This window comes from Schistocerca serialis, chromosome 1, assembly GCF_023864345.2.
Source record: "Schistocerca serialis cubense isolate TAMUIC-IGC-003099 chromosome 1, iqSchSeri2.2, whole genome shotgun sequence".
Taxonomy (NCBI): domain Eukaryota; kingdom Metazoa; phylum Arthropoda; class Insecta; order Orthoptera; family Acrididae; genus Schistocerca; species Schistocerca serialis.
Genome location: NC_064638.1, coordinates 465482074 through 465504960, shown reverse-complemented (window position 1 = coordinate 465504960; position 22887 = coordinate 465482074). Strand labels below are relative to the sequence as shown.

The following is a 22887-nucleotide window of genomic DNA, read 5'->3' as shown; positions in this document are numbered from 1 at the left end:
GAAGAAGATGTAGTAACAGCCATCATAAACGACAAACGTAATTCAAAACAACCTGTTCACACAGTGCAATAAATAATATACTGTGAACTTGTCTAACATTAAAATGGATTCGTTTCTTGTAAACTAACTGACGTTGAAAAACAACCTGCAAGCAAAGACACCTTTGTTCAAGTCCCAGCTGTTGCACAAATTTTTAATTCATTTCTCGAGCTTCTATTATTATCGTCATCAAATATCTTAAAAACACCATAGTGGTCAAGTATTTGCAAAGTCGTATACAGTCTAGGAAATTGACATATTTCACATGAACTTACGTGTAGGACGTCCTGTGAGAAGGCAGAAAGATAGCTGGTACGTTCCCGGAGGTGAAACATACGAAAGGAAGAATAAGTTACAGAGACGGCCTGCAGGGGGCAGGTAAGTTCAAATGGTTCAAATGGCTCTGAGCATTATGGGATTTAACATCTGAGGTCATCAGTCCCCTAGAACTTAGAACTACTTAAACCTAACTAACCTGCCGTCCGAGGCAGGATTCGAACCTGCGAACGTAGCGGTCGTGCGGTTCCAGACTGAAGCGCCTAGAACCGCTCCGCCACTCCGGCCGGCGGGCAGGTAGGTAAGTTGGCAGAGGCGAGTGATGAGCTTCAGAGGTAAAACAAAATACAGACCAAAATCTTATTAGAAAGACGCACAGAGACCCTACGATGAACGAAACCAATATGACAAATAACTGAAAGCAGCAAAGAGCATCTCTGCGCACAAACACGACGTTACAACGATATGCAGGCATGAGAAACTGAACGTGGTTTGTTAGTTAGAACAAATAGGCCTACCATACTATGTACTGAAATGTAATATCGGTGAAATTAATAACACTGCGATACATCAATCATAAGCTAGACGGTACCCATCACAACAATGTTTTTAAGCATATTATAGTTAGGAATATCGTTCTTAATATAGTGAACAAGACTGTAAATTCAGTTTCCTGATAGATTATCTTATGGGATCTTTTCTGCATTTTATGATATCAGGGAGAATATTGGCAATTTTAGTGACACTGTATCGTTTTGAAATTAGTTGAGAGGCAATGGTATTCTACAATTTTCGTCCCTACTGCTGTATGCTCTTTGAGTTAAGGTTTATGCCTGTTTGGCCAATGTAAAAGGTTTTGCAATCTGTGCAGAAAATTTCATAAATGCCTGCAGTTGTAAACCAGTGTTTTTGGTTTTGAAGTTGTGAACAAGTAGCTGACTGGAGTGTTATTGGTGCTAAAGGCGATCCTATCATTAAATCTGCGGAACAGAAAAACTGAAATGAATTCTAATCTTTCTGCATCATTGTCACTAAATTCGTTGCCTTTATTTTGCAAGATCAAGAGTTTAGAATTATATACCCAATTATCTATGGAAAATTGACAACCTGGTTTGGAAGTATTATGGTTTATAACATTCATTTTTTTCTGTATTATTAAGGCGTAATTTAAGTACTCTGTTTATCATTGCTTCGAAAAAGATTTCTTTTGTTCCGCTGGGTGTGAAAAATTTTGTGAACTAAGGACATCATACACTTTAGGCCCACGATAAAAACCAAAATAAAGCCTCTGATTTACTTAGTAACGCATAATCGAGAAAATTAATGGACCCATTTGCCTGAGGTCCACAACAAAGTGAACATTAGGATGAACATCATTCACATATGAGCTAACAGATTACTGTCATCCAATGTCAACATTTATTTTCTACAGATTTAAACATGACTGCTTCTCAGCAACCGTATGCTAATTTGAACATAGGATTATACAGCCAACCGGCTCCAAATAACTGGTACATTGACCGAGGTTTCGACACCTACTAACTGTGTCTTCGTCAGAATGAACTTTTGAAAACCGTAAAATTACATTGAGAGGAAGCAATGCTCAGAATTTAGAGCAGTTATGCTCAAGTCAATAATAAAATACAACACGTTCCAGCCTCTGCCTCGTGTGCCTACGTAGCACCAACATCATACATATTAGGCAAATGCTGGAACGTATTTTATTTTATTTTTGACTTAGGGATGATTGCTCTAAGTTCTGAGCGGTGCTTCCTCGCAATGTCATTTTATGGACTTCGAAAGTTCATTCAGATGAAGACACTGTTGGCAGATGTCGAAACTTAAGGCAGTGTAACAAACAATTATTTGCAACAGATTAGCTGTTTAATCCTATGTTCAAATTTATTTTGCAATGCGTCACTTTCTATGTCTATTATGAATGGTTACAGAAAACTGGTTTTCAAAGTGACTGATAAGTACATTGGCAGCAGTGCCAGCTAGTACAGAGACTATGTCTAGTCCTTCTGTCTGCGTAAAGAAATTTTACTGCAGGAAAGGTAGTTATAACGAAGTACTAATATTAAGAACTAGCAAGCCGCGCAGTCTAACGCGCTGCTTCCCGAGCGGGAAGGCGCGCCGGTTCAAGTGGTTCAAATGGCTCTGAGCACTATGGGACTCAACATCTGTGGCCATAAGTCCCCTAGAACTTAGAACTACTTAAACCTAACTAACCTAAGGACATCACACACATCCATGCCCGAGGCAGGATTCGAACCTGCGACCGTAGCAGTCGCGCGGTTCCTGACTGAGCGCCTAGAACCGCTAGACCACCGCGGCCGGCGGGCGCGCCGGTCCCCGGCACGAAACTGCCCGGCGTGTTAGTGACGAGGTCCGGTGTTCCAGCCAGCCAGTGGATGGTTTTAAGGCAGTTTTCTATCTGCCTCGGCGAATGCGGGCTGGTTCCCCTTATTCCGGCTCAGTTACACTGTGTCGGCGATTGCTGCGCAAACACTGTGTCCACGTACGCCTACACAATAATTACTCTACCAAGCAAACATTTGGGGTTACACTCGTTTGGTATGAGAAATTCCTGAGGGGCCCACTGGGGGCCGAACCACACAATAATTCTGGGTTCGGTGTGGGGCGGCGGTAGGGGTGGGTGGACTGCTGTGGCCTGTTGTGGTGTTTTGAACCACTGATGGCTACGGTTGGACGAAGCCTCTCCGTCGTTTCTAGGTACCCGGTTTAAAACACATACATACTCATATTAAGAAATAAATAAGTTCCATTATTGCAGCCTATGATAATATTTTGTGGGTAAGGAAAATATTTTGAATCATATAAATGGTTTCATCCACTTGGATGTTGGACTAAAAATCGTTAATTTCGAACGAAGCAATAGCAATGTGTCTGACTGACTCATCTATCTGGTAGCAGTTCGTTAGTGAGTCATTTTTACGAAAAATTTACTGTTTGCAGAACCGTAATTAATTTTTGTACAGTGAAATAGTCGAGGTTATTAACTGCATTATGTATTAGAATTATTGGCACATTTTGTTTATGCATTTTAAATTGGGCTTTCTATCTTGATGAAAGACCTGAGTCGAAACAAGGCCCCCGGAGTAGACAATATTCCATTGGAACTACTGACGGCCGTGGGAGAGCCAGTCCTGACAAAACTCTACCATCTGGTGAGGATGATGTATGAGACAGGCGAAATACCCTCAGACTTCAAGAAGAATATAATAATTCCAATCCCAAAGAAAGGAGGTGTTGACAGATGTGAAAATTACCGAACTATCAGCTTAATAAGTCACAGCTGCAAAATACTAACACGAATTCTTTACAGACGAATGGAAAACTAGTAGAAGCCAACCTCGGGGAAGATCAGTTTGGATTCCGTAGAAACACTGGAACACGTGAGGCAATACTGACCTTACGACTTATCTTAGAAGAAAGATTAAGGAAAGGCAAACCTACGTTTCTAGCATTTGTAGACTTGGAGAAAGCTTTTGACAATGTTGACTGGAATACTCTCTTTCAAATTCTAAAGGTGGCAGGGGTAAAATACAGGGAGCGAAAGGCTATTTACAATTTGTACAGAAACCAGATGGCAGTTATAAGAGTCGAGGGACATGAAAGGGAAGCAGTGGTTGGGAAGGGAGTAAGACAGGGTTGTAGCCTCTCCCCGATGTTGTTCAATCTGTATATTGAGCAAGCAGTAAAGGAAACAAAAGAACAATTCGGAGTAGGTATTAAAATTCATGGAGAAGAAATAAAAACTTTGAGGTTCGCCGATGACATTGTAATTCTGTCAGAGACAGCAAAGGACTTGGAAGAGCAGTTGAATGGAATGGACAGTGTCTTGAAAGGAGGATATAAGATGAACATCAACAAAAGCAAAACAAGGGTAATGGAATGTAGTCTAATTAAGTCGGGTGATGCTGAGGGAATTAGATTAGGAAATGAGGCACTTAAAGTAGTAAAGGAGTTTTGCTATTTGGGGAGCAAAATAACTGATGATGGTCGAAGTAGAGAGGATATAAAATGTAGGCTGGCAATGGCAAGGAAATCGTTTCTGAAGAAGAGAAATTTGTTAACATCCAGTATTGATTTAAGTGTCAGGAAGTCATTTCTGAAAGTATTCGTCTGGAGTGTAGCCATGTATGGAAGTGAAACATGGACGATAAATAGTTTGGACAAGAAGAGAATAGAAGCTTTCGAAATGTGGTGCTACAGAAGAATGCTGAAGATTAGATGGGTAGATCACGTAACTAATGAGGAAGTATTGAATAGGATTGGGGAGAAGAGAAGTTTGTGGCACAAGTTGACCAGACGAAGGGATCGGTTGGTAGGACATGTTCTGAGGCATCAAGGGATCACCAATTTAGTATTGGAGGGCAGCGTGGAGGGTAAAAATCGTAGAGGGAGACCAAGAGATGAATACACTAAGCAGATTCAGAAGGATGTAGGTTGCAGTAGGTACTGGGAGATGAAAAAGCTTGCACAGGATAGAGTAGCATGGAGAGCTGCATCAAACCAGTCTCAGGACTGAAGACCACAACAACAACAACAACATCTTGATGTGAATAGGTTCATTATTTTTAGATAACTTCTTTCATATGTATTAATCACAATATTATGTTTTGAATAGTCTTTCTGTTTGCAGTGCATTTTTCTGCATATAAGATGGAATATAGGAATTTTGTATCATCAATTCTTAGTTTTTTGATAAGAGACTATCTCGCTAAGCCCACTTAAATAATATATATACCCGATTTAACTGTTTGGTGACGTAAGTTTGTCTGTGTTAAATTTTTGTTAAATGAAGTCAGACAGCATTGTATTAGTATTACTGTAGGTCAACACTCATTGAGAAAAAGGGCGAATTTTTATCAGGGTCTTTTCTATGGGATTGTAACGTCCACTAAATTCAGTCCTAAAACACAGACAGTTTACATCTTCAAAATCAAGAAGTCCCACTTCCATGCACCGTAGCACTGCCAACTTGTCAGGGAAACGTATGTATCTCGACGTCAACATATTTCTTGGTAATTTCTACTTTACGTACATTAAGGTAAGGTGAGCTTGCAGAATATTTCCAATATGGACGCTATTTAATTTACACGCTGTATTTCCCGATTAGCTTGAGAGTGAGGTGAATGTACAAGGCAGGACTTATGTCGTCTGAAGTCTATCACGTATTGTTCATACAAACGGCAAAAAGAGAAACAGTTTATTGGAACAATTAGATTGCACAAAAACAGTAAGAGAGTAGGTCATGGTATATCTGTGAAGCCAATCCGCTGTGCTCACCTGCACAATGTCCCCATAGTCACCGCCGGCGGCCGTGAAGTTGAGGTGACAGAGAAAGGGCAGGCGGTCTTCCCGCGGTCGTCGTACCTCCAACTCGTACGTGCGGCCCACGTCGCCGTAGTACGTCCTGTTGCACGCTGAAATAATCAAACATAGCACCCTGAGCGCGGCCCCTTCCTCTTTACTACGGCATGGATTTTTTTTGAGTCATCATTCTCCTGACTGGTTTGATGTGGGCCGCCGGCAATTCCGCTCCTGCTCCCATCCCTTCATTTCAAAAGAGTACTTGCACCCTACGACCTCACTTGTTTGTGTTCCAGTCTCTGCCTTCCCCCACAGTATTTACCCTCTGCAGTTTCCTCGAGTACCATGGAGGTTAACAAGTGATGCTTTAACCCGTAGCGTCCGAATTTATTTTGGTGTGAATGTCCTTAAAAATTTTTAATAAATGTTTAAAAGGTCTAAAATAACATATAGCTGAAATTTAAATGTATTCTCTCTGACAGAAATAAAAATAATCACTGTCCTGTAAATAGGATGCTGGGTGCCTGTGGTGTCCTATAAAGAAAACAATCTTTGCTCAACCTTATTTCCTGTTTTACAATTTTTGTTCCGCTTTATTCTTAAGGAAAGAAAATCAAGAACAAAACACTAAATTTCGACATGGGAAAGATTTATCTAAGTGCTCAGATTACAAAATGAATTCAGTACCCTTGAAAGATTTTGAGAAATGATTAATGACAGATTTTAGTTAGCCTCTAAATTGAGTCACATCATTTACACACTTGATGAAAATTGTAATTATAATTATGTACTAAAGTTAGTGATTAAAACCTACAAGATCAATGAATTACACTTACTAAAAATATTGAATCTAATAACTATCGATCTAAGGGTTGGAAACATATATTCATAGAAATTAGTAGCTAGTTAGATGGCACAGTTACAACCAAACCATTTAGTTGGGAAGTCTAGTTGATTATGAAATTTAGGAAAACTAAGAGTTCATGAAGTTACATCACTCTTACTACCAAATTTTTTCCAATAACGAGACCTCTCCCATACTGACTCACAGTGTCCAGAGCTTCCTTCCTGAAGGTCTACGATGGTACTGGTCTGCTAATTCGTCTTTCATTCTGCCCGATTTTCAGATAAGAGGTGGGAATTCATCTTCTAATATCCTTAATTTTTTCGTCTCCTGAGATACGTTGTTGTATGTATGTACCTCAGCCACGTCAACAATTCTAATGAAAATTTGTCAGTATCATTTTTTCTCATGAACTGCGATCGCATGTTCTGCAGAAGCTACTAACGATGGTCTACAAAGTCCATATATTTGCTGTACTGAGTCACAAGATAAGGGTGTTCGACGAGCTTCATTTCATTTTGGCTCTTTTGCCATATAGAAACTCAAACCAGAGGCTCACTTAGATGAAATAAACCATTTTCAACGTGTCATACATGCTTTGGCATACACTACTACTGAAAACCAACATAAATGGAATGTCGTAGCAAGATGATTTAAGACCGGTAGCGGAATAAATATCATTTTCACAGACAGCACAGTGTAATGAATTTTCTAAAATTCTTACATGCTGTTGACTAAAGCCTAAACAAGATGTTCATGGTGATATGCTTGTTTGTATCAAAATGAGTATCATAATTTCCTCGATATTTCTTTGCTAAGATTTTATCTACTTCGCAAGTGCAATCAAGAGTTCGGATTTCTCTTATTCTACTTGTGGCATGGAAACTCATCTGTTTTAGTTGTACAAACAGATAATATGAAAAAAAGTTATAAAAATACATCGTACTGCTATTTGGGTCAGCGAAACACTAGCATTTTTGTCACGACTCGATTTCCCAAACATTGAGAATCTCCAGAGACATCCTTCCCACAGAACAAATCAAAATTATAACAATAGCCACCACTTCCATGCAAAGCTCAAAATTTATATCCAAACATAACGAGTTTCCTTTTAGAAACTGCTTCGGAGAATGACGACCGTAGTACCTGACCATCATATCGCCGCTCGAGAGAATTTCACCAGAAATTCCCTTCTTGAAATGATAATCAAATTTCTGACCTTGAATACTCGATCACTTCCTTCATTCTTTGCTACAAAATGAGACACTGATTTTAATTCAGAGTATTGATTACGTAGTGTGGTACTTTTTACAAGGTGCGTCATCGATTGTCATCTTCAGAGCAACAATCTCTCTGGTTGGGCAATGTATGGAGTCCGAGTTAACTAACGAAACCAATAAGTAATTTCAGTTCATCTGCTGAGGTAGAATGCGGCGGCTTTTTGTTCCACTGTTCTGCACACTTTTCATTTTGTGCCACAACGCTATTTAGCAACTTAGAAGTAAGCAGTTCCTCAAAAATTCCCATCGACGTATAACATTGTACAGCGTTCACAGCATTCTCACGGTTAGTTTCCGTCAGACTACGTACTTGCCGAAACGATAGTTAGGATATGTCTTAGACAATACTACCGATGGTTCACTCTCTTCCTTTTTAGAAAAACGAGTCTTCAGGTGTGACTGATATTCAGTTTCCTGACACAAGGTGAAATTGCTGTAAAACAGCTTGGAATGTCGTCGTCCTCCGGCACGTTGCCTTCTACTGTGCCTGGATTATCCTGCACCATAGTACACACTGTTACATCACCATCGAAACTTTTTTCATCTGTTAGTTCATCGACATCAAGTGATAATGTAACCATGTCTTCCACTTTATCTCCTCAGAAAACAAATATTCTACATCCTCTTCGGCCAATCTGAATACATTCAGCCGATACATATCAGAATTACTGAAAGAAAAGGATACTGAGGCTGGATATTTTAAGAACCCAGTCCATAGTACACCCTGTTTCATCATCATCGAAACTCTCCTCATCTGTCAGTTCATCGACATCAGATGAATCAAAGAATATGGGCTTTTAAGGCGATTAGTGTTCTAAACCGTATTTTCCTCATTGAGAAACGTAAAGATGTAAGACGGAAATTACTAATACTGAACGAAGGACAGTCACACGTATCAAAGAACAATCTGAAGTGAAAGATATAATCATGACAGTGGAGGCGTGTGGGTCAGATCACCAAGACAGTTAATGGTAGATGGATGTTACGAGTTCTTTGTCTGTGTCTATGAAATACGAAATGTGTGAGGCCATAACCTCATGCGAAATAGGTTGATGACATTAGAAAGTGTGCTGCAGCTATGTATATGATTCTATCTGTAAAGCACCCGTGCGCAGAAAATTCGAGAGAACAGATAATTTTAAAACGAGGGCAGCCTCAGATAAAGCAATTATACATTATTGATTGACCAGTTCATACAATGTAACGGGTGTCTGCAGACAGGTGTTAGATCTCTTAAAATATAAAACTGAATTAAAAGTTCAATATTGCAGTCGCTGTATTTATCGAATTGGTTTTGACCCTCTAATGTCATAAAAAAGTTATTATTTGAGTAACAACCTGTTACACTACTAGTACCTGTCATTAACATTAGTTTGTAAATTCGGCCTTCTAATGCTCCTTGTAATTCTTCCGCTGTGCCACGAGTGTTGTGTTGTTGAAATACTATTTCACTCTCACGGGCCGCCGCTGAAAAATACTTTAAAATGAAAGTATATTTCCTCTCTTTTGTTCTACAAACAGATACTAATTACTACCTGCGACAAAAGAAGACGCTGAAGGCGGTGGGGCTATGTACTCACGCCGTGTGTACTTCCACTCAGAATCCGAATTCTCTCTCTCCTTTTTTCTCTCTCGGTCTTTCTTTGAACCTCATCCAGCCACTCTTCTCTCTCTTATTCTTCTCTTCCTCTCTCTCTTTCTCTCTTTGGCTCTGTCCGTGTCTCTCATTCTATATTTATCTCTTTTTCTTCCATATAAACACGCGAGTGTGTGCAGTGTTTGCCCATTGATTGTAATTCGTATCACAATTCGCATTTCTAAATTCTTTGATGAATTACAGTAAGTTTCCCTTTTGTGATTGTAGTTCCCATCGCATTGTAATGTTTGTTTTTCACCTGCCATAATGATACGATTAAGTACTATCTTCATTTGCCTTTTCGGAGAAGACAACGTTTCGCACTACAGTTATCATATTTTGCGTAGTTAACAAATGTATTTGTCCCTCTGAATTTAGTTTGGATGTCATTTACAACGTAAAAAGGCTTTCATCAAGCATCCACGTTCTATTATAAGCATGATACGTACTGAGTGAATGTACGGATACAGCGTGTGTAATGAAAGCATCAAGTGGCATACACAAAAGTTGAAACAGTAGGAAATCACATCATGGAAATATGTACTCTACACATTAAGTGCAGGTAATAACTTAGGAAGGACGATCTGCATCAGTCGGGTAGTGAGATACTCTGAGAAAGTTGATAATTCCTCCAATTGTTTTGTCAAACTGCCCATTATTTTATTTATTTGATAGTGTACTCAGTTACCACAGTGATCGTGACTATCACAACAATAATCGTGATGTTAGCCATCAGACACAATTTAACAACGTAGTCTAAGACGCAGAGAGACAAACGTATCAGAAAAAAGTCATAACTGCGCAGTTTGTACACGCACGATGAAGGAGCACGCCGTGCAACTGGACCCCCTCGTCCAATCCATTGACCATGGAAGGTACGATTGACATGCGTCCGGACGTTAACGACGTAGTGGTCTGCAGGACCGTCATGTAGCGGCCACACAGCCCTTCGAATCATTAGTGGCACTTCTTCCTCCAGGGGAGTCAAACTATCCAACAAGAAATGCCGATAGTTCCGGCCTGTTAGGCGGCGTGGAAGGAAGACTCGTCCCAAAACACGGTCACCAATTATCCCTAGCCACACATTCCGGTAACACCGACGCCTATAACAGTAAACCCTGCACATGCTGTAAGTGATAAGGGTAGTAGCACTTGTCATCGAGAGTATTCCACATGGTCGTCTGCTTACCATTTACAGGTGGGCCAACTGCCTGGTACTGAAATTGCGGTCGCCTTACATAGTATATATCACATTTTCCTCCAGGTCTGCTGTCCGAAAATTTCAGATATGTCCTTCATGATTTCCTCCTTCCTGAAACGATCCTGTCTCAGACAAACGACGAAACACCATAGCCAACATTACATGCTATGGTTGTTTTCGGCAGGGATAGATCTCTGGATACAGCCTTGCTGCCGGCCACCCATTTCCATTTGCCTTTCCGTAAGTAAACACCATGTCGGCAAGCTTTTGATTTTAATACGGAACCATTCTGTACAGCACTGTATCACATCCACAACAAGGTGAGTCAGCAAGAGAAGTGAACCGGACACAACATTACCAATGACTATGACAGGAGAGGGAGCTAGGGCATGACGCATGAGGAACAATAACGTCCTTCAGGAAGAAACCTTGCATAATATAACTATGGCTGCATGGTACAGCTCGTACTAGACCACAGTCTCTGTAAGAAATTATGACTGAATAAACGGTATCCAATTTGTAAACTATTCATTTCCGGACATATGACCATTACACCTTCTTTGTTGCTTATCCTCTCATCGATCAGCCCATAGAGTTTGTAGATGGTGGAAAGATCTACCCAGTATATTAAATAAAGTAGCACCAACCTTTAAAAGCGTCCAGTTTCTCATCGATGGTGACGTCTTCATCCGCTTGATAACTCTCTTGACGAATTTTACAAAAATTTCACTGACCTGGACAAGGTGATCCAGAGCTTTTCGCTCTTCTCTGGTTTGCCTGTCATCGAATCTTAGAGCCTGAAGTAAGAAACGAAGCCTGTTGATGTGCATGGTGAGATGGAATATGTCACTCCCGAATCCATCGCCAACTAATAAATCTGTAAGGTTTAGTTCCCATGCTTTACAATTTTCATGCATATAGAGAGCGGCAATAAACGCTTTTGTCTCGTTTTTCTCCGTCTTTTTAGCATCTCTGTCACGTGAATAATTATATCGACTGCTATCGATATTTTGGTTAGTGAAAATTACAACCATTGCTAACATGCTGTCATCAAATAAACAGAGCCAGTTTTTCAGAATGATCTGTGACTCTTTTACCTTTCCTCCTAGGCCTGGGAATCGTCTTATAAGTCGGCGTTTGCCACTCCCATTACGTGGATAAGGTGTTTTTCTTCATGAGATGGAATCCAATACTTTTCTTCTTTTTTTTTTTTTGAGACAAAAAAGAGGTGTCATCGTCTTCTGAATCAGATGGTGTGTCTGAATCACTTTGTTTAGTGTCAGAGTTGTCTTCGATTTCTCGAACCTCTTCTTCTGCATCAGTATCAAATGCATCTTCTCGAACCTCTGGAATGAGGTTTGGTATTCCTTCAGGAGCTGAAGCTAATGAAGGTTGACTTACATCGTCATCACTCTTATCAAAGGCATCAAGCTGGAGTTGGTGAATTTGTCGTATGCTGGCGAGGTTACCGAGACCATACTGAACTATTTTTGACGTCATTTTGAACCTGACAATAAAAAATACTGATTGTGGAAAAACAGAGTATGTACGAGTAACTTGGACATATGGAAGTTACTCAGAACATTTGGAGTAGTCACACTAACATAAATATTCACCCTTCATCAGATAGATACATGAGTATTTATCAGGCGCACGTATCAGTTTTCACAAAAATAATTATAATCACAAGGTATCAAAACTTACTCTTAAAAGGAAATTGAGGGGTAAAATCAAAAATGAAACATCTAAAATGCTTACTGAAAAACAGGTGATGTATCTGTCAGGTACAAAAGAAAAATTAATCGCTTCTCGTGCATGTGACGCGCGAGAACGTCAGACTAACCCGTTGAGGAACACGTGCTGGAGTAATAGGAGAGAGGAAGACAACGTAGCCCCGACGCGTCTAAACCTGCCATCAAACACCCTCAGCCTGTATCTGTCAGACACATAGAGTGTAATGGAGTGTTAAATTTACTGCCCCAAAACTCGCTATGTCATAAAACATCTATCTTGTACCGCTTATTCCATACCATGATGTATGGTACAGCAACCGATTTTCATTATTACATAAAGAAACGCTCTCGGTAGAAACGCTCTCGGTTGAAAAGTTATTTTTATTATAAATAACACGTTTGCCTTGTTGATGCTTAAACATTCTGAAAGAAAAGGAAACAAGAAGGATGTATTTTTATAAATTACAAATTAAGGAGGATAAATGTAAATTTAAATAAATTATTTAAAATTTTTTTAAAAACAGATCAGCACTCACAAAGGGCTGTAGGAGCAATGCTTGTCACCAGCTGTTAGGGCTATTAATCAGAAGCATGGTGACAAACCATCTAAAGGAAGAACCGAAGGAAAAAATGCATTTGAAGAAAACTAAGTGTATAAACGCAAAAGGACGGCATGTCAACGAAAGGCACTAGTGTAGGTAAAAATTAGCTAATGTGGACGTAAGACTATAAAAGCAGTTACAGGAAATAAGTAAAAGTTGTTGGGATCACGTTAATCGACAATGTATGATAGTGCATAGCAAAAAACATTCAAAGTCCTTAGAAATTAAAGGAACATAAAGAATAAGAAATACTGTAAAATCAAGTGTTGCCATAAAAACAATACAGATCGCAGGGGGTTACAAATTGGCGTACATAAAAGACAGCCAAAATTACTATATATATGCGAAAGTAATAAGGGAATCGAAACCGTAGCAGTACATAGTGCAAAATAAGAAAAACAAACTGGGAGGAAATTAATTAGATGGATTTTGAAAGAGGTATCACAACATCGTAGAAAGTCTAATTCTTTCTGACCAATTGATGATTCAGAAGCCTAACATTATTATCACTTAAACGAAGTGAAATTGTTATCTCTTCAAGTACTTCAGTTTTTCTCCTGGTTTCCTTTTTTGCAAATTGAAGACTATTTAAATTATTTAAATAAAGAAAAGTAACTACGACAGCTGTATACTGAAAGAAATTTATTGCGAACGACTACTTTCGGCTCAGCACTTACACCAACTTCAGGTACTTTCATTCCTTGCCCCATGTATATTAAAACCCATATAATACTAGTTGTCGTGGATTGAATACATGAGAATATCACTGCTGTGATCACATGTACATATGCAGAATCTCGTCTTGAACATGCTACCTGTTTTCCCGATGTATGATGCATCGCATTCAGTGAAAGTAATCATCTACACCGCAGAACCACTATGTTTGTCTCTGTATGGTTATTTATTATGAATACAACAGTTTTGTAATTTCTTAGCTGATGAATGTAGAATGTTAATATCGTGTTTTTGAAAGAGTTTGACTAATTTATGATAAAGACTCTCTACAAAGGCGGTTCTCACGAATTTGGAGACAACGGTTGGTGTTGCAAGGGGAATGTTGTAGCCATTTGGTGTAGTGTTGTTTCCGTACAACTTGTCAATTATCATCGTATTATGGGGGTTACCAACGGTACTGGGTCGGGGTGCTGCCGGTGTGGTCTCAGACTACTGTTGTCAGCCAAAGACAGCCAGTGAATCTCGTTAGGAGAGACACGTCTCCCCAACGACACAGGCAGCTGCTACCTTCTTCGTTCTGTTGTGGAAAAAGCCAGCACCGTGTCATAGCAGTGGAAACGGGGCACTGTACCACCACAGCAGGTCCCTAAAGAATAACTGAGTTTGATAATTCTGCGTTCTCTGCACGAATATCAAAGGGAGTGCACTGCCCATTTAGCGTGAGAACGACAATTGATTCTGCGTCTTACTTTTGGTTATCCAGTGAAAATGAGTCCCATGGCCATCGCGCTTGCTCCTAAGGGTTCGAACAATAGTGGAAAATACCTGCTGCGGTCGCCAGTTTCTTCATGAAATAAGCGATATTCTCGTCCATCATATTCGCAAAAGCACTGAATCCTCCCCTCACTGTAGAGCTTTTTTCCTTTCCTTCTTTTTTTTAGTAGATGGTGTTGTGCTGGGAGCTTAGATTCGTAGCATTCAGGGTCCAGGCACTTGTTCAGAAGGAGTTGTCTCCTGCTGCCGTAAGGTGCTGATTAGTGCACGCTAGCTCACTTGGAGTCATTTAAGTCTCAGAAATTGCGGTAGTGCGATCTATATCCTGAGCAGTTCTTCATTTGCTGATTGAAAGATGAGCATATCTTGTAGTGCTTTCTCCTTGCAGTCTTCCACACGTACTGTAAGTAGGCTGTTTAGGTTTTTTTATTGGTAACGCCACCTCTGTATGAAAATCACTGGCTGTGCTGTGTGCAGTCTGTGGCTGCTTTGCATTGTTGTTATACTCGCCATTGTAGTGTTGGGCAGCTGGATGTGAACAGCGCGTAGCGTTGCGCAGTTGGAGGTGAGCCGCCAGCAGTGGTGGATGTGGGGAGAGAGATGGCGGAGTTTTGTAATTTGTCATGAACTGCTATATATATATTATGACTTTTGATGATACTAAGGTAAATACATTGTTTGTTCTCTATTAATATCTTTCAGTTGCTAACTATCCCTATCAGTAGTTAGTGCCTTCCGTAGTTTAAATCTTTTATTTAGCTGGCAGTAGTGGCGCTCGCTGTACTGCAGTAGTTCGAGTAATGAAGATTTTTGTGAGGTAAGTGATTTCTGAAAGGTATAGTTTAATGTTACTCAGGGCCATTCTTTTGCAGGGATTTTTGAAAGTCAGATTGCGTTGCGCTATAAATATTGTATGTCAGTTTAAGCACAGTCTAGTATAATTGTTCAAAGGGGACGTTTCAGTACGTACAGTATTAGAGTCAATTTGTGCGTTAATTTTTTAGTTTTACGGAACTTTGCTATCTAGAGATTTTATTGTGATTTATGTCAATCATTAGAGCAAATAAATGGCTGTTAATCTCATTCATGACATAGGTATCCACAGTCCAGCAACACTTAAGCAACCTACGAATAACTAAATTTTTTGTTCTCACTCTGGCGGTGTTTCCGTTGTGTACAGTGGCCAAACTCAGCCATCACTTATATTAATAATTCAGAGGAGAGAACTAGCATTGCAGTCGCCCACCTTACATGTAAAAGGGTTTTCGCTGCACACGCGTTCCTCGAGTCAGATCTGACGCACACCAGACAACACTTTCAGGTCTTACAACGTCTTCTATTTCACGCCGTAACATTTACTTGTGTACTATGTGATCAAAAGTATCAGGACACCTGGCTTAAAATGACTGACAAGTTCGTGGCGCCTTCCATCGGTAATGCTTGAATTCAGTATGGCGTTGCTCCAACCTTAGCGCTGATGACAGCTTCCACTATCGCAGTCATACGTTCAATCACGTGCTGGAACGTTTCTTGGGGAATGGCAGCCCATTCTTCACGGAATGCTGCACTGAGGCGAGGTATCGATGTAAATCGGTAAGGCCTGGCACGAAGTCGCTTTCCAAAACATCACTGATGTTCTCTGTATGATTCAGGTCAGGCTCTGTACAGGCCAGTCCATTACATGCATGTTACTGTCGTTTAACCATTCCGCCACAGGCCGTGCGTTATGAACAGGTGCTCGATCGTGTTGAAGCATGCGATAACCATCCCCGAATTGATCTTCAACAGTGGGAAACATCAATGTAGGCCTGTGCTGTGATGTTGTTGTTGTGGTCCTCAGTCCTGAGACTGGTTTGATGCAGCTGTCCATGATACTCTATCCTGTGCAAGCTTCTTCAACTCCCAGTACCTACTGCAGCCTACATCCTTCTGGATCTGCTTAGTGTATTCATCTCTTGGTCTCCCTCTATGATTTTTACCCTTAAGGCTGCCCTCCAGTACTAAATTGGTGATCCCTTGATGCCTCAGAACATGTCCTACCAACCGATCCCTTCTTCTGTTCAAGTTGTGCTGTGATAGTATCACGCAAAAAAAGGGGTGCCAGCCCCCTCCATGTAAAACACCTCCACACCATAACACCACCGCCTCCGAATATTTCTATTGGCACTAAACACACTGGCAGATGATGTTCACTGCGCGTACGCCATACCCACAACCTGCCATCGGATCGACACATTGTGAACCGTGATTTGCCACTCGACACAACGTTTCGTCACTTTCCAATCGTCCAATGTTTACGCTTCTTGCACCAAGCGAGCACCAAGCGAGGCGTCGTTTGGCACTTACCGGCGTGATGTGTGGCTTATGAGCTGCCGTTCGACCATTAAATCGAAGTTTTATCACCTCACGCCTAACTGTCATAGTACTTGCAGAGGATCCTGATGCAGTTTGGAATTCCCGTGTGATAGTCTGGATAGATGTCTGCCTATTACACATTACGACCCTTTTCAGCGGTCGGCGGTCTCTGTCAGTCAACAGACAAGGTCGGCTAGTGCGCTTTTGTGCGGTACGTGTTCCTCCATGTTTCCACTTCACTATCACATCGGAAACAGTGGACCTAGGTACGTTTAGGAATCCGGAAATCTCGCGTATAGACGTATGACACATGTTACAGCCAATCACCTGAGCACGTCCGTGAATTCAGCGGAGGGCCCCATTCTGCTCTCTCATGATGTCTAATGATCACTGAGGTGGCTAATATGGAATACCTGGCAGTAGGTGGCAGCACAATGCACCTAATATAAAAAACGTATGTTTTTGGCGTGTCCGGATACTTTTGATCTCATAGAGTATATGGTGTTCAACGGAGAACCTGAAAATGGTGGTCAATAAAACGCGGTAATTGTTACTATGGCACAGCCCTTGACTGAAAAGAAGCCATAAAACTAAGTTCCACAACACATCATTACTCGACGTAATGGAATATGGTTTTTCTTATACATTTGTATTTACAGAAAGCATTGTACACTAACTATTACACTATTTAAATGGGTACTTTCTTTCTTGCTTTCCTTCGCTTACGCCATAGTCCCGCAGCGATCGCAGGGTCAGCTGGGTTACAACGGATTTGGCAGTGTTAGTGTGAGGGATGGCTGGATGCTCTTCCTGTCAGCACCCCGTACACCCCAGGATGACATCAGTGTACTCAACTGTCTGCATCCAGTATAATTCGTGAAATAGTGCGGACGTGTTTCAGATGTCTACGACGCGTGTAACTGAGGCGGAACGTGGGGACCAGCCCAGCATTCACTTAGCAGGATGTGGAAACCCGCCTAAAAACCACATCCAGGCTGGGCGACACACCGGCCCTCGTCGTTAAACCGCCGGGCGGATTCGATCCGGGGCCGGCGCGCCTACTCGAGTCCAGGAAGCAGCGCGTCAGCGCGCACTGCTACGCTGGCGGGTCTACACTATTTAAGTAGGTTATCCTGCAGCAAAAATCATGAATACGATATTCACACGGGCACTGTGCACTTTAAGCGTAACCGCAGTGTATTGATTTTATACTTTGATGTCATAAAGATGCTAATTTTGTCGTATGAGGCACATTAGCTCCGCCATGGACGACCGCTTACTTACAGACGTCTAGTGAAGTGATGATGTTTTGTGTCATAAAGTCACAAGCTACTTTAATTTTTGGCATTTAGAAGTTGCTATAACCTCCAAATAGTTGGCCATAATCGTAAACTGAACGATGAAATAGGAGAAGTATAGTGCTCCTCGCCGGGTAGGAGTTCTAGAAATTACTCACCCTATGGTGATATCATCTAAAAAGCTGTTAATAAGAAGGTACGACAATGGTTAACCATCGCCGTCACTCGCCTTGCTGCCTATACAAGTAATGGTCTCCGTATTTATTTATCAATGAAGTGTAAAAAAATTCATAAAATGCTCACAGCTTTCAGTCATATTGTCAGCTTTCTGCTTTGAGGTCCGACAGCAGCACAATGCTCACAAAAGCCGCCTGATGGGCTGTTTGCTTCACTTGTTTTCCGAAAACATCTGTTCTACATGTCACGTGCAGACCATTGATCTCTCTTTATATCCAGTGTTTCACTCGATTTTCAGATAACAATACCTTTCTGTTTGGAAAAGTACTCTCAATGTCAACTGCAGCTTTTGTTCTCTGACGTCTCGTTTAAAAAGTGACCAGCTTTTGTTAATAAAAAGAGGCACTTCTGTTTTATACAGTTTAATCTTATAACATTATAATAACTGTGCATAGTGTTCTCCCAGTTGCTCAGACGATTTAAAGAGCTTTTACGAAGTGTTTACTATGAATAAATACATCATGCTTTGTTACGGTATGGCTCGACGTATTGCCTTTCAGCAAGAGCACTATTCTTCTTTTGGCATTGAATTAAAATTATTATTTTTTATTTATTTATGGATGCATTTACTTTGTCAGAATGGGAACGGAAAGCCTTCGTTTACATTTAGACCGACCTATTTATAGCTCTATGACTCTATTTGTAGTGAAACAAGATATATCTCCATACGTATTTTACAAAGCAATGTGACGTGACGTGTTCCCTTTGTACCTCTTTAGGAATTCTTCCCGTTACATCTTATCAAGCGTAGAGCGAGGGGAGAATGACTGCTTCACCACCTCTGTGCGCACTGTTATCGAATCTTGTTTCACGATCCCTACGGGAACAATAAGTAAGATGTTATAGTATATTCCTAGGTTCATTGTTGGTTTCTAAAGCTTTGTAGAAGCCTTTCTGGGAATATGCGGCGTCTCTCTTCAAGCGTTCGCCAGTCCGTTTTCTTTTGCAACTTCGTGACACTACCAACGGTTCAGATAAACCTGTGACCATTCGTGCTGCCCTTTTCTGTAAAAGTATTAGTCGTATATTGAACTATTCCCCCATACACGAGCAATATTTTAGGGTTAGTTCCAGGAGTGTTTTGTAAGCAATCTCCTTTGCCGTCTTTTATTTTAGCAATGAACTATGATCTGCCACATGTTTCAGCTACAATGGTGAATATGTGGTCGTTCAGTTTCATATCCCTACACACTGCTACACCAACGTATTTGTATGAGTTGACGATATCACAGATATTGTTGTCATAGGATACTATAACTTTTAGTTTTGTGAAGTGAACACTTTTTCATTTCTGAACATTTAATGTAAGTTATCAATCTTCGCAACACTTTCTAAATTTTGTCATGATACTGGTGAATATTTTTTCAGACTTATTAAAGGAAGCTTCATCACCCGAAAAAGATCTGTAGTTGCTATCAATATCTTTTGTAAGGTCATTAATATATAGCATGGACATCGAGAGCCTTACCTAACTTCCCTAGTGCACACTTCAAGTTTTTTCTTCATCTGTCAATTACTCGCCATCCCAGGTAACACGCTACGTCCTCCCTATGAACACCCAGCAATCCAGTAACAAATTTCACGTGATACCCATATCAAAGTACTTTTGATAAGAAGGGTACATATGGTGCTGACAATCAGTCAAAGGTTTTTGGGGCTGCCTTGCTCCATTGATTTAGGATGTAATGTGAAAATTGGGATTCACATGACTGATGTTTTCAGAATCCTTGTGGCTGGAATGGAGGAGTCATAGTGTTCGAGATACTGCATTAAAGAGGAGCCCACACTACACAGGGTAGTAGGAGTATAGGCACTGATATGGTGATAAGTGTTACCGTAATATATGCCAACTTCAGTGCGTTAGGTGTATTTCCTCTGTGTCTAACAGGTTTCCCATAAAACACCTCACATATTTTACTGCCTGGAGTTTTCTGCGCGATCGTGGCTTCACCATGAAGTGGAATACACCTATCGGTATTGACTGTCCGTGTTGCATCCACGTTTCGCCATTTCAGTACCTGATCTGCCCAGGCGAAAGTAAATATTAATGGCTTGCTTACGCTGTTCGTACGTGAAGGTACTAATCAACCTAAAATCATGCTGCTCTTAACAGCTATAATTATTATTGTGCAAATGAAGTAAATGCTGATGTAATGTTATTCGTTACAGCTCGCCAATCACAATAGAAATATACGCTGTATGTTGCAAGATGCTACAGCAAATGAATGTTAAGGACATTAAACAGCAGTTTTGTAGACAGTCGTCACCTGCGACTTCTTCCAATTTTTTGCCACTGTCTTCTGTTCGAGGGATCTACGATTTATTACGAGCCATCGCGGATTTCAACATATGTGGCTTAAAAGCAGACCACATTGAACCCAAATAAGGAGGGCAGCATTGAGATTCTTAACTGGGCCTCTCGAGTTCGATACCTAACCTCTGCATCATGTGGTTGATTACACAGAAAATACAGTTTCTCAAAAGCCACTAATGAAGGAATAATATGGAACTAAAAGGATGCCTAAGGTGATCTTCAATCAAAGAGGATAAGAATATGGTCTCCCAAAAGCTTCTTGGCGAACACAACCGAACGTTCCGTACCAATAAGACCTTCCATACGTACAAAATATTTGTTATCACCGTGACTGACTTTATTCCAGAGAGCATAACTACAACCACCTTCGTTCATTGAAACGTTGGTGTAGGTGACACTTGTGTTTCTTCAGTTGTAGAGATATTCACTCGAAAATACGCAATCATTTAGGTATCCATACTAAAAAACTTAGTCTCATACGGCGACACGTCAATCTGATCTGATAACCTTAAGCATGGTGGTCTTTGAACAAGTTAACTTCTTTTGATAAAAGGGTTCTGGTCCTATATTCTCTATATTCTTTAACAAGAGAGGAAGAAGGCTTTTGTTGAGACGATATCACTATGTAGAGTGCAGGCCAATCACAGCTGTCTTACAGTACATGATGTTGTATGAGACAAGTTCTAAGTTCTAGGGGACTGATGACCTCAGAAGTTAAGTCCCATAGTGCTCAAAGCCATTTGGACCATTTACCCGCAGCTTTCCCAAGACAAATACATACACAATCAATATATGACCTTGTCAAGTAATGGTATAACCAGAATCCTGTATCGACATCCACTTTACAATTATTACCCGCGATGCAGAGAAATAGATTGATCTGTATTTCACAGTTCTCGGCAGCATCTGTGAAATTTGCCTTTCATCGATATTTACGATCACCTTGAAACCTCTGATATTTCACTTCTGCCCTTCATAGAGCCCAAGAATCAATTAATCTTCGAGAGAGATCCTGTGTAGTGTAAGGAGCTGAAGGGAAGAGTTTTCTTCTCCGTGGCACTGCCTGATTTGTCTTCTGCAGGACACCAGATAGAATCGTGCGAGTTCAATAATTACATATGTCGTCGGGGTACTGCAAAACATACTTTGTAACAGAGTGTAGTATACGTCGTAAGTAACTTTATTGGAGAGTATGCGTGGCAGACTAACCTCTTCGGTAGTCCTTTGCTTGTCGTCCATGGCCCATTACTACAAATAATCTAGTGGAAGTAGGTGAATATGTTTTCTCACGTCGTAAATGTATTTTCGGATAAATGAGGGTGTGCTTTAGTATAGTTCTTCCAGGAAGCGCCTCAAATAGAGGCACTGTTGTTGATCTGAGATAGGATGTTTGTGCTATCAAATGCACGTTGCAGTCCTACATTTTAACGATTTGCCAACTTTCTCTAGTTTCACATATTACATGCGCCGATGAAGGTCACTGGTAATAGTGGCTCTAATATTGGTTCCTGATTTTACAATACGACACGGTCTGCGATCTGGAAGAATTGTTGGAAAATATTCTCTTAAACAGTTAGCATAAGAAGGAATGCTACATCCAAATAAGTTGAATGTGGTGCATTTAACTATGAACGAACGTTTAACCTGTAATGTAAGCATTTTTCATGTGAACTAATTCTTCTGTCGCTTCCTGAAGAACAAATCCGTAATTGTAAATTAAAACTAATTACTTGTTGATGTTTTACGGTATTACCGTAGAGCACCCCAAATGAATGGTGTATATTTATAAAACAAATATTTCTTTGCACTTGTGAAGGACTTTATTGTTACAGCAAAAGATCAATAAAAATCAAACCCTTCAGCATAAGCCATGTGGTATACAATGCGCTCAACTGACCAGTGCTGTTGGTCGAAATATCTGTAAGACACAATCACTCTCCATTCGTTAAAAAGCAGAGTATTTACACACATCATCTTTTACAAAAATCTTAAAGTGATATTCCGTTTCGCGAAAATCAGCTTCGAAGTATCCGAATGTGTAGCAAATTCTGTAGGTTTTAGCATCATAGAGTACGCCTAACTGCGTTAGAAAGGCATGTACCATCTTATCATGTGGTTAAGCTCTCCCATGCTTCTGTCTTCAGAGCCTCTCATTGCGTAAACACATTGCAAAGGAGACAAAGTATTAGTAACCCAAATTGTAATTTAAGCATACTAACTGTTTTGATATCTTTTGTAACGTGGCCATTTTGCTCTCAAAAGTCTAGCGTAATTCAGAGGATG

The 22887-nt window shown here is 40.5% G+C and overlaps 1 protein-coding gene across 1 annotated transcript in view; it reads right to left on the bottom strand.

Annotated features, from left to right (window-relative positions):
- The window catches only part of LOC126483629 (uncharacterized), a 111747-nt gene that overhangs the window by 54680 nt on the left and 34180 nt on the right, over positions 1 to 22887 (bottom strand). Inside the window, exon 4 of the mRNA XM_050106713.1 lies at positions 5632 to 5768. Coding sequence (XP_049962670.1) covers positions 5632 to 5768 — 137 coding nt within the window. The remainder of the gene's footprint in view (positions 1 to 5631; positions 5769 to 22887) is intronic.